Raw genomic sequence first — 12,572 nt, forward strand, 5'->3', positions numbered from 1 at the left:
CAAATCTGAGACTTATCTCCATTTAACCAACAAAACGAAATAGAGGCACACCTTAAGTGATAGAGTGAGGTCCTGAGTTCAAACCCAAGTGCCAGTTACATACACATACTCTACGAGCGTGCATGCAGGTGTGCGTGTGTGTGCGCACGCACACACACAAAAAAACACAAAAAAAAGGAAACCACATTTCCATCAGGTGTGAGATAACGTTCACTAAACTATCTCTACACTTGGTCCCATCACTAGGAGGCAATGATTAGTATTGGCAACTAATCCTTTAGTTTTATTCATAACATAAATATGCAAACACTAACCTAGTCTACACAATCAGGAAAAACAATCCTTTCAATAATAAATTAGTACTTGAAAAATCCCTCATATGAGGTTAAAACAAAATTAAATCAGACAAAAATGCAATCAGACTTTCTAGAATTTGCAAAGTATACTCGATCACTGTTAGCAGTAGCAACACTGTGTGCTCATCTGTGCCTTAAACATTTAGTACTTCCTTAAGAAACAACTTTGTGTAAACCTTCTTACCTCTTCTTCCTCAATTTCAGAAGTATGTGTTTCATGCTTTTGACAAAAAGAGCCCTCCTTCCAAGCTTCCGTATCACCACAGTCACAGAAGCCTCCACCTCCTGATGTTGTCATCTTGAAAAAAAATTATAAAGGAACTTATCAATAACCATTTACTGAAGGCTATCAGATAGTAAATAATAAGAGTATCAGGCCCAAGGAAATAATGCTCCTTACATATTTCATTTCTCTGGAGGGAAAAAATTAAAATGTCAAACCTCACAGTGTTTTAAAGTTTATTTAACATAAGTCTGTTGGCTGATTATAATGTTTATTTTGAAATGTAAGTAATTTCAAAATGAGTAAGTTTGAAGTGTTGAATAAACTACAGCTATTTTAAAAATGCCATGTTTCCTGAATTAGGAAAGATCATGAGGGCCACAGGGTTTTCCTGGTGGGTTTTGCTAAATTGATATAATGTTGCTGTGTATGTTACCAGGTAGTGATATTATAATAGAAAATAACTGATTCAAAGAAATGCTTTTTTCTTCTTATCAAACTCTAAAAATCTACTCTTTGTAAGAATAACAGGGGCTCAAGAAATATAAAAGTGGATGGGGCTAGGAAGATGGCTCAGTGGTAGAGCACTTGCCTTGCATGCCTGAGGCCCTGGGTTCGATTCCTCAGCACCACATAAGCAAAATGAAAAAAGCCGGAAGTGGTGCTGTGGCTCAAGTGGTAGAGCTCTAGCCTTGAGCTGAAGAGCTGAGGGACAGTGCCTAGGCCCAGAGTTCAGGCCCCACAACCGGACCCAAAAAAAAAAAAAAAAAAACAAGAAATATAAAAGTGGAAGGCCTGCTCATTAAAACTCTTCACATCTGGGTGTTGGTGGCTCACACCTGTAATCCTAGCTACTCAGGAGGCTGAGGATCACTGTTCGAAACCAGCCTTGATAAGAAACTCCATGCGATTCTTATCTCTAACCACCAAAAAACCAGAAGTGGAGCTGTAACTCAAAGTGGTAGAGTGCTAGCCTTGAGCAGAAAAGCTCAAAGACGATGCACAGGCCCTGAGTTCAAGGCCAACAACCAACAAAAACAACAACAAAAAAAACCCTCTTCACCTTCTCTGCCTAACAGAATCATGTACATTTCTGTAAGATATAGCAGTGATTCAAGGACACCAGGTATAGCCGGGCGCTGGTGACTCACGCCTGTAATCCTAGCTACTCAGGAGGCTGAGATCTGAGGATCGCGGTTCAAAGCCAGCCCGGGCAGGAAAGACCGTGAGACTCCTATCTCTAATAAACCACCAGAAAACCGGAAGTGGCGCTGTAGCTCAAGTGGTAGAGCTCTCGCCTTGAGCTGAAGAGCTGAGGGACAGTGCCCAGGCCCAGAGTTCAAGCCCCACAACCGACAAAAAAAAAAGGACACCAGGTATGAGAGATGGATGTGGGAGTACTACAGTTAGAGGTCAGCCGTAGGAAAAGTTAGTAAGACTCTATCTCCAAAACAAGTTATGTGTAGTGACATATGCCTGCAATCCCAGTTACAAAGGTAGGAGAATTATAGTTGAGGCAAAAAGTATGAGATCCTTTCTAAAATATAAAAGTAAAAAGAGCTAGGTACAGGTACAGTTCAAGTTTCAGAATGTTTGCTAAGCAAGTACAAAGGCCCGACTTCAAATCTCAGCACCTATTAAAAAAAAATTGGCAAGACAGAACCTGTTAGTTAATAATTAGTGGGATAAACATTCTTTTTTTCTTTGTGTGTGTGCTAGTACTATGGCTTGAACTCAGGGTCTCACTCTCTCATTTGGCTTTTTTTGCTCATGGCTAGCACTTGAGCTATATACTCTAATTCCCATGCTGCTTTTCTTAAAGTACCATGAGGAAGAGTTTAATTATGGGAATAAGATACAGCAATTTTTAGAAAAAGTCTTACTATATTCTACCAAAAAATATTTTCATGCACTTTGTATCACAGTGTATTAATATGATCCTATAAATTTTGATTATTCCCAAGGGTTGCAGGTATATGCCAAGAAAGATGGGTAAGCAGCCATCTGGAAAATGACAATGCCACCCTAGGGCTTATGTGCTTGTTCTAGTTACCAAGCAATAGGTAAAGCAGTTTAAAAGAAACTGAGAATCTCTTAGTATTTTATGAGAATAAAGAGACATATGAGAATATAAGAGGCTCAACTGTTTTATTTCATTATCATCAGTATTTGGGTAGGATGGATAAAAAACAAATGGGAGGGGCTGGGAAGATGGCTCAGTGGTAGAGTGCTTGCCTTGTATGCATGAGACCCTGGGTTCGATTCCTTAGCACCACATAAGCAGAAAAAGCCAGAAGTGGCACTGTGGCTCAAGTGGTAGAGTGCTAGCCTTGAGCTAAAGAGCTGAAGAACTGCACCCAGGCCCAGAGTTCAGGCTCCCAACTAACAAAAAAAAAAGGGGGAGGGGGCTGATCCAGCAGGACTCGTGAATTATAAGCAACATAGGAAAAATCCTCCTCTATCATTTTATGATCACTGTAGAGAGTTCCAACAAATAATTGTTCCCTAACTTCTGAAACTTCGTGTTCTATCTTCAAGTTCCAGTAGCAGAAACAGGACAGCTTTAATCTGTTTTATATGCCGATCTGTTTCATATGCTGGATCTGGGCCCCCTCTTAATTGTATTGCATGCCTCTGTCATGGTACTGAGAATGGAACCTAAGGCCTTGTGATTGCGAGGGCAGCATCCATCCACTGTGCTACATTTTGCAAAGAACATATTTCTTCTACAATCATTCTCCCTCTATTTTTTGTTCAATCCTTGGGTTTTAAAAAGAAAGAAGACTCTAGTATAAAATTCAATAATAGCTGTTATTTGGATGTTACTAACCCTGTATCGATGATCTCTGTGAATGCTTCCCAAAAAGCACTCCATGCATAAAACACAAGTTGGATCAACTGCACAATCTCTGTAAAGTTAAAGAAAAAAAATCAGAGTGTTGTAAGATAATATTATTTCACAACAGAATATTTCAGTTTAGAACACATCAGTTTAGAACCCATCCTAGAAGTGCTAGAATAGAGGTATTATTTAAAAAGAAATAAAAGGACAGTGCTGGAACAATTGGGCTTCAGCTTCCTTATCTGTAAATTATGAAGTTCAATTAGATCTACTATAGCTCTAAACATCAGTAATACACACAAAGGGATTCTAGCAATAGCATACAAAAGCAGCCTAGATCTAAGTGTTTCACCATGCTAAATAAAAAATAAAAAGTAAAAGACTACCAGAAATACCCAGAGGCTTTAACCAAATTATCTTACTTTAAATTTTACATTAAAAAATGTTCTTTGGGGGCTGGGAAGGTGGCTCAGTGTAGAGTGTTTGCCTCACATGCATGAAGCCCTGGGTTAGATTCCTCAGCACCACATAAGCAGAAAAAGCCGGAAGTGGCGCTGTGGCTCTAGTGGTAGAGCGCTAGCCCTGAGCTGAAGAGCTGAGGGACAGTGCCCAGGTCCCATGACCAGCAAAAAAATAAAAAAAAAAATGTTCTTTTGTTTTAGTGCCAGTACTGGAGCTGGAACTCAATGCCTGGGTGCTTTCCCTTAACTGTTTTGCTCAAGCCTGGTACTCTGCCACTTGAGCCACATATAGGTCTACTTTCAGATTTTTGCTGGTTAATTGGATTACAGGTATGAGCCACCGTAACTATACACCATAATTAATGCAGCTGGGTGCCAACAGTTCATGCCTGTAACCTTAGCTACTCAGGAAGCTGAGATCTGAGGATTGTGGTTCACAGCCAATCTTGACAGGAAAGTCTGTTAAACTCTAAATAAAGGCAGAAGCAAGATGTGGCTCAAGTGGTAGAGTGCTAGCCTTGAGCAGAAAACCTTAGGGACAGTTCCCAGGCTTTGAGTTGAAGCACCAGGACAAGCATAAACAAATAATTCCTCTTACCAATAGTAGAATCACACAATGGGATATTAGCTAGCTAAACTGAAAGGAAAGATGACAAACTCTTGCTAGAGAAAAAGAAAATGTACTTCAGTATATGTAATATATTCCCCTTTGTATGTATGCATGTTTAAGGTATACACACACACACACACACACAGAAAACCTCTGAAAGTGCTAATGATGATTAGTTCTGGGAAATAAGAATGGAGAGCCAAAAAGGGGACATGGCACTTAACAAATCTCCTCTCTTCTATATGCAATTATCACCTAAGAAGATTTTTTTTTTTAAACAAAGTTAAGTCTTCCTAGTAGTAATAAGTACAGGTAGCATCCAGACCTTAATTCTAATTATCATTCCCAATGAAGAGAAAACTCCTTAGAGAAATGATGACTGTACATGTGGGTTGAACAAGTACAATTACAAAGATAGCTGTGGATATCTGCATTATACCAGCAAGGGAAGAAGTATCCAAAGCTAATGAAAAGCACTAAGAAGCTAGTATGACAGACCCCTACTAGCTAAATGTGGGCCATTTGATCAAAAGCATCATTGTAACTGAAGAACATTAAGGATGGCAAGGAGGTGAGCACTGTGAACTCAAGCTGGCAGCTCATTATGGGAGAGGAAGAAAGCATACAACAGGCTCTGGAATGCTGATGACAAACCAATTCTTCATCTAGAAAATCATTCCACAAATGTTCACTTAACAATTATTTGTGAGGTTGGGAAGGTGGCTCAGTGGTAAAGTGCTTGCTTCCCTTTCATGAGGCCCTGGGTTCGATTCTTCAGCATCACATAAAGAGAAAAAGCTGGAAGTGGCAATGTGGATCAAGAGGGAGAGCGCCAGCCTTGAGCTGAAGAGCTCAGAGTTCAAGCCCCACAACCAACCAAAAAGAAAAACAACTAAAAAAAAAACCACATTTAGGGGCTGGGAAAGTGGTTCAGTGGTAGAGCGCTTGCCTTGCATGTATGAGGCCCTGGGTTCGATTCCTCAGCACCATATAAGAAAAAAGAAAAAAGCCGGAAGTGGCGCTGTGGCTCAAGTGGTAGAGTGCTAGCCTTGAGCTGAAGAGCTGAGGGACAGCGCCCAAGCCCAGAGTTCAGGCCCCATGACCTGACCCAAAAACAAAAACAAAACAAAAAAAACCCACATTCATTTGTTAAACAGTAGGTATCTTTGGTGAGAACTTATTTAAATGTTGATTTCTATTTCACAAATAAAACAAAGTTTTAAGTTTTCGGGTAAAAACAAAATTAGAGGTCAAGGAAAAAGTCTTTAGAAAATATGATGGCATACCTGCAAGAGTATGTAGGTTCTCCTACTTTAAACACGCGACCACAAAGATGAGAAGGTTTGTTTGCTTGTTCAAATTTTGGAAATGCAAATGCAGGATCTTCACCACAAAGGTACCATTCCATTGGTCCCAACAAAACATGCTGTGCCAGCATATCTTCTTTCTGGGGAAGTGGGTTGGGCCCCCTGCAGTAGATTTTGGGTACATAGTGTGCTAAGTGCTGATAGACTTCTTTAGTGAGGTCACTTGCTTGCAGCCATTTCTTTAAAAAAAAAAAAAGAGAGAGGGAGAGACAGACAGACAGAAAAGATGGTTTTAAGCAATGTCAATAAATTGTTATGTCCAACTTTCTTTTAGGTCTAAGATAAATAGGAAATTTTGTGCCGGGCTCTGGTGGCTCACGCCTGTCATCCTAGCTACTCAGGAAGCTGAGATCTGAGGATCACGGTTCAAAGCCAGCCTGGGCAGGAAATTTTGAGACTCTTAAACCAGAGGTGGCCCTGTGGCTGTAGTGGTAGAGCACTAGCCTTGAGCTGAAGAGCTGAGGCCCAGAGTTCAAGCCCCATGACCGACCGACAAAAAAGAAAGGAAGGAAGGAAGGAAGGAAGGAAGGAACATTGATTTTGTTTACAACATCATTGTATATCAGAAGCTATTCAAATGCCAAATATTTGGTGGTTAAGTATAAAAGTAAAAATTTTCAATTCTACTTTAAAGTGTGGATAAAATTAAAATGTAACAAGCTCTCTGCAAAATGACTCTTGAAGCAATCTTCTAGAACAGTAGGAAAAAATAACCACAAGAGCTGGGTACAGGTAGTGTACACTGGTAATCCTAGCTACTCAAGAGGCTGAGATTTGACGATAGAGGTTCAAAGTCAGCCTGGGCAGGAAATTTTGAGACTCTTTTTTTTTTTTTAATGCTGGTACTGGGACCTGAACTCAGCGCCTGGATGCTGCCCCTGAGCTTTTTTCATTCAAGGCTAGCACTCTACCATTGAGCCATAACTCTACTTTCAAGTCTTTTGGGTGTTTATGGAAGGTACAAGTCTCACAAACTTTCCCTCCTGGGCTGGCTTCAAACTGCACTCCTCAGATCCCAGCCTTTTAAGTAGCTAGGATTACAGGAATGAGCCACCAGTGCCCAAGGTCTGTGAGACTCTTAGCTCCAATTAAACCTGGAAGTGAAGCTATGGCTCAAGTGGCAGAGTGTTAGCTGTGAGCAAAAAGAACTCAAGGACAGTACTCAGACCCTGAGTTTAAGCCCAGTACTGGCATAAAAATAAAAATCAGAAACAACAAAGAAAGCCCAGCATGGTGGCTCACGCTTGTAATCCTTAGCTACTCAGGAGGCTTGAGATCTGAGGATCTTGGTTTGAAACCAGCCAATGCAAAAAAGACCCTTTGAGACTCTTAGCTCCAAATTAATCACTCAAAAAAAACCAGATATGGCACTGTGCCTCAAAGTGCTAGAGCACTTGAGCAAAGGATAGCACCCAGGCCCTAAGTTCAAGTCCCACAAGTGGCTCAAAAAAAAAAAAAAAAAGAGAGAGAGAGAGAGAGAGAAATCCTTATAGCTGGGCCCCAATGGCTCACGCCTATTGTCTTAGCCACACAGGAGTCTGAGAACTGAAATTCAAAGCCAGCAGGGCAGGAAAGTCTGTGAGAGTGACCACAAAAGCCAAAAGTGGAGCTGTGACAAAAGTGGCAGCATCCCAGCCTCTATCGCGAAAGCCAATGACAGCCCCCAGGTCCTGAGTTCATGCTCCATTACCAGCACACACACACATTAAAAACAATCTGTTTTGTTCTGTTTTGTTTTTAGCCAGTCGTGGGGATTGACTCGGCCTGGGCGCTGTCCCTGAGCTTTTTCGCTCAAGGCTAGTACTCTTCCACTCTGAGCCACAGTGCCCGGCCAAAAAAGTTATCTTTATATAGACACTAGCTGTTGAGCTGTAAGCTCATTTGACTTCTCTCTTAATGCTATGGTCAAATGTTACTCTGCTTGTGATAGAGATTCTCATGCAATTTTGCCTATAAAAGTAGAAAGTGAACATTGTTAGCCGATATAGAGGTATTTCTCAGTGACTGTTCATACACACATATACAAACACAGGTGCACACACGAACAAATATGGCCCACAGATCTGTCCTATCAGATATGCCTTGTTTCTCCCCCGACCAAGCCCTTTCACCTTTGCTCTCCCCACTAAAGAGCAAACAAAAAGGTACATTTCTGTTCCCTCAAACTTTGGCATTTAATTACCTGTATACTTAAGATATCTCACAGGCACCAATCAATACACCCAAAGTTCAAATCATGGTTTCCCCTCCCCCACTAAAATCTGTTGTTATTCATCCTATTTCCCTATTTTAGCATCTGTCTAGACATCCAACCAGAAAGCCCTAGAAATCTTCCTTCTTCCTCACCCCATATCCAATCCATCATGTCCTGTTAAGACTTCTAAAAAGAGCTGGGAATGTGGCTTAGTGGTAGAGTGCTTGCCTAGCATGCATGAAGCCCTGGGTTCAATACCTCAGTACCACATACACAGAAAAGGCTGGAAGTGGTGCTGTGGCTCAAGTGGTAGTGCTAACTTTTTTTTTTTTTTTGGGTCCAATCATGGGGCCTGAACTCTGGGCCTGGGCGCTGTCCCTCAGCTCTTCAGCTCAAGGCGAGCGCTCTACCACTTGAGCTACAGCGCCACTTCTGGTTTTCTGGTGGTTCATTGGAGATAGGAGTCTCACGGTCTCTCCTGCCCGGGCTGGCTTTGAACCGCGATCCTCAGATCTCAGCCTCCTGAGTAGCTAGGATTACAGGGGTGAGCCACCAGCGCCCGGCCTAAATAATTCTTGAAGCTATTCATTTCTTTTTTTTTGGTCAGTCATGTGGCTTGAACTCTGGGCTTGGGCACTATCCCTCAGCTCTTCAGCTCAAGGTGAGCGCTCTACCACTTGAGCCACATGCCACTTCTGGTTTTCTAGTGGTTTATTGGAAATAAGAGTCTCACGGACTTTCTTGCCCTGGCTGGCTCTGAACCTCGATCCTCAGATCTCAGCCTCCTGAATAGCTAGGATTACAGGTGTGAGCCACCAGCACCCAGCTGAAGCTATCCATTTCTTTCTCTGAAGCTATAACCTACACTAACCTGGTCCAAATCTCACCCTCATCACTAGTAATCCAATAAAGTCCTAATTGGGATCCCCACTAGTTGCCTCTCTGCAATCTGATTTTGTTGGGTTTTCTTTAGTACTTGGGATTGAACTCAGAATCTCACACCACTTGCTAGGCAAGGCAAGTGCTTGACACACTTGAGCCACGTCCCAGCCTTTTGCTATTGCAAACAGAGTCTCAAATTGGACTAATCAGGGCTGGGAAGGTTGCTCAGTGATAGAGTGCTTGCCTTGCATGCATGAGGCCCTGGGTTAGATTCCTCAACACCACATAAGCAGAAAAAGCTGGAAGTGGTGCTGTGACTCAAGTGGTAGAGCGCTAGCCTTGAGCTGAGTTCAGGCCCACGACTGACAAAATAAATAAATAAATAAATAATCACACTAATCAGGCCTGGACTGAATGGTCCTAGTTATGCTTCCACATGGATGGGATACAAGCAAACACTACTGTGCCTAGACTTTTATTAAGGACATTTTGTGCCTGAGTTGGCCTTAATGTGCAATCCTCCCAAACTCAGCCTCCCCACGAGCTAGTATTATAAGTGTAAGCCACCTCACCCTGCTCTGCACTTTGTTTTCTAACCTCACCAGGATAATTTTTGTAAAAGACTAAGTGGATTATGTCAGTTTTCCACTGCACTTAAGCATGTCAAGTCTACTGCCATGGCTTACAAAGTCCTCAGTCTTCATCCTATATTCAGTCTTCACCTGCCCTGTCTGACAATTCTCTCTGCTTTGCAAAGCTATTTTCTAATTATTTATCAGCTCTCAATTTGTTTCATTTCCTACAAAATGTTTTCTCAGCCCTCCGCATTCCCCTAGCTTTAAAACTAGGCTTCAGTAAGCATTTGGTAAAACTGGTAAGTGAATGACTATTGTCACATAATACTGACTTCCCAGAAAGCTCTTCCATATGGCTTACATGAGAGCAGAAAAAAGGAAACCCAGGCCTGCAGCATGGATCTCATATCAGTCTCTAAAAACTAACCATATCGGAAGGTAAGTCAGCCTTCATGCCATTTCCTTAAGTCTTTTCCTTTCACTCTGCCATATATCCCTAACTCCTCTGCCACCAGTGCCTAGGTTTTATTTTTCTATATGTTTTGTGTAACAAGTTATCCTGCCTCTCAGCAGAGGAAAAAATCTGAAATCAGAAAATGTAAGATAAAGCATGGTGCCGGTGGCTCAGGCCTGTAATCCTAGCTACTCAGGAGGCTAAGATCTGAGGATCATGGTTCAAAGCCAGCCTGAGCAGGAAAGTCCATGAGACTCTTATTGCCAATTAACCAGCAGAAAACTGGAAGTGACACTGTGGCTCAAGTAGTAGAGCGCTTGCCTTGAGCTGAAGAGCTCAGGCTCAGAGTTCAAGGCCTACAACCAAAAAGGAAGGAAGGAAGGAAATGCAAAATAAATGACCTACTTCTGAAATGAAGTTAACTGAACTACAACACAACTCATACATCTATTGTTTATTTATGGGTTATCTAAAGTCCAATCACATCCTTGTTTTAAAGAAAACCTGTGTTCAAGTGATGTCAAGACCAGAGGTCAAAGTCAGTAGTTCTTCATCCTGTTACTACAATCTTCAGCTGACGGACTTCCTTCTAAAACTAACATGAAGATCTAAATTTAAATATTCATGAAGTGGCATAAACTTCCTGTACAATTCCATATTTGAGAAGAACTCTCTACACAGCTAAAATTTTTATTTAAGTTCAGGGACTGAATAGAAGCTTGTAAATGAGAACAGTACACTTTTTCACTTGAGGTGAAACTATCTTCTACATATTACTAACTTCTGTGGTTTAAGTAGAAAGCTAGAAAATGCTGCTTAAAACTGCAGCATTTCAGCTGGGTTTGGGTAGCTCATGCCTGTAATCCTAGCTACTCAGGAGGCTGAGATCGAGAATCACGGTTCAAAGCCAGCCCTGGCAGGAAAGTCTGTGAGTCTCTTATCTCCAATTAACCACCAGAAAACCAGAAGTGGCATTGTGGCTCAAGTGGTAGAACACTAGCCTTGAGCTGAAGTGCTCAGGGTCAAGTCCAGATTTCAAGCCCCACTATCAACAAAGCAACAACAACAACAACAAAAAGCAGTATTTCCCAGGAGACAATCCAAAGATTTATAGTATTGTCTTCCTTTACAAAATACCTGCAAAGGGGCTGGGAAGGTGGCTCAGTGGAAGAGCGCTTGCCTTGCATGCCTGAGGCCCTGGGTTCAATTCCTCAGCACCATGTAAGCAAAAAGAAAAAAGCCAGAAGTGGTGCTGTGGCTCAAGTGGTAGAGCGTTAGCCTTGAGCTGAAGAGCTGAGGGACAGTGCCCAGGCCCAGAGTTCAGGCCCCACGACTGGACCCCCCAAAAAAACAAAAAACTTAAAATTTCATCTCACAGATTTAGGTCCCATTACAGAAACTTAAACTTGATTAAGCTTACATATTTCATATAGAAGGCCAGAAAAATGTGTGACTACCTTTCAGGATAACACTCACATACCTCTCAAAAAATGTATATAGCTTTTCACATTAGTTCTAACATATGCTGAGTGTGAGCATTTTCAACATGAAAACTTACTGAGATTCTAGTTTGGCCCCATATTAATCTGTCCTTATTTCATACACCCGTACTGATCACATCTGAGTGCCTGGGTAACGTGCACTTACTATCTTTTAGTCCCCCAAAAGGGAAGTAAAGAAACTGTCAACTCATTCCACTGAGGTAAACATGTTATGACAACGTCTCTAGGAGCTTTCTGTTTACCAAATGCTGAATTTAAGCTTTGGGACAAAAAGAAGTACCATAGACACAAAAATGAAGGAATCCTAGAAGTTGGTCTTTTTATCACTGTATCTAATTAATATTCTATAGCCAATTAAAATTATATTAGTTACACTTGTTTTGCTTTAAAATAAGGCTAAGCAATATGCAAGTTAAGCAGAAAATAGCACTTAGTAGTGTTCAACCAAGTTTAGAGAACTATATTAAGAAAAATGCTAGGCAAATTATATTAAGAGTTGTATAAGGACTGGGAAGGTGGCTCAGTGGTAGAGCACTTGCCTTGCATGCATGAGGCCCTGGGTTCGATTCCTCAGCACCACATAAGCAAAAAAAAAAAGGGCCAGAAGTGGCACTGTGGCTCGAGTGGTAGAGCACTAGCCTTGAGCTGAAGAGCTGAGGGACAGCGCCCAGGCCCAGAGTTCAGGCCCCATGACTGGACCCCCCCCAAAAAAAAAGAGTTGTATAAAGTGTTTACCACAAAATAATTATAAAGAAACTCAGCAATAAAAACCAAAATGTGTAATTGAAAAATGAGCAAAGAGGATACACAAATGGGCAATAAGCACAGGAAAAGATATAATAACATCATGAATCATGAGGGAAATGCAAATAAAAATCACAAGAAAGCACTTCACACCCTACAGAATGCATCTAATCCAAAGCACAGACAAGTGCTGGCAAGGATGTGGAGAAATTGGAACATCATATACTGCTTAGGAACATAAAATGATGTGGCCACTTTGGAAAACAGTCTGGCAATTCCTCAAAAGAGTTATTAACATATGACCCAGCAATTCCATTCCTAGGTTTATAGTCAAAAGTGTGCACACAAAAAATTTGTACACA

The 12,572-nt window shown here is 41.4% G+C and overlaps 1 protein-coding gene across 1 annotated transcript in view; it reads right to left on the minus strand.

Annotated features, from left to right (window-relative positions):
* Nucleotides 1–12,572, minus strand: part of Ubr2 (ubiquitin protein ligase E3 component n-recognin 2) — a 102,241-nt gene that overhangs the window by 85,708 nt on the left and 3,961 nt on the right. The window contains exons 2-4 of the mRNA XM_013019099.1: nt 5,779–6,038; nt 3,410–3,488; nt 541–654 (exon numbers count right to left, since the gene is read on the minus strand). Of these exons, the coding sequence (XP_012874553.1) occupies nt 541–654; nt 3,410–3,488; nt 5,779–6,038 (453 nt within the window). The remainder of the gene's footprint in view (nt 1–540; nt 655–3,409; nt 3,489–5,778; nt 6,039–12,572) is intronic.

This window comes from Dipodomys ordii, unplaced genomic scaffold, assembly GCF_000151885.1.
Source record: "Dipodomys ordii isolate 6190 unplaced genomic scaffold, Dord_2.0 Scaffold44, whole genome shotgun sequence".
Taxonomy (NCBI): Eukaryota; Metazoa; Chordata; class Mammalia; order Rodentia; family Heteromyidae; genus Dipodomys; species Dipodomys ordii.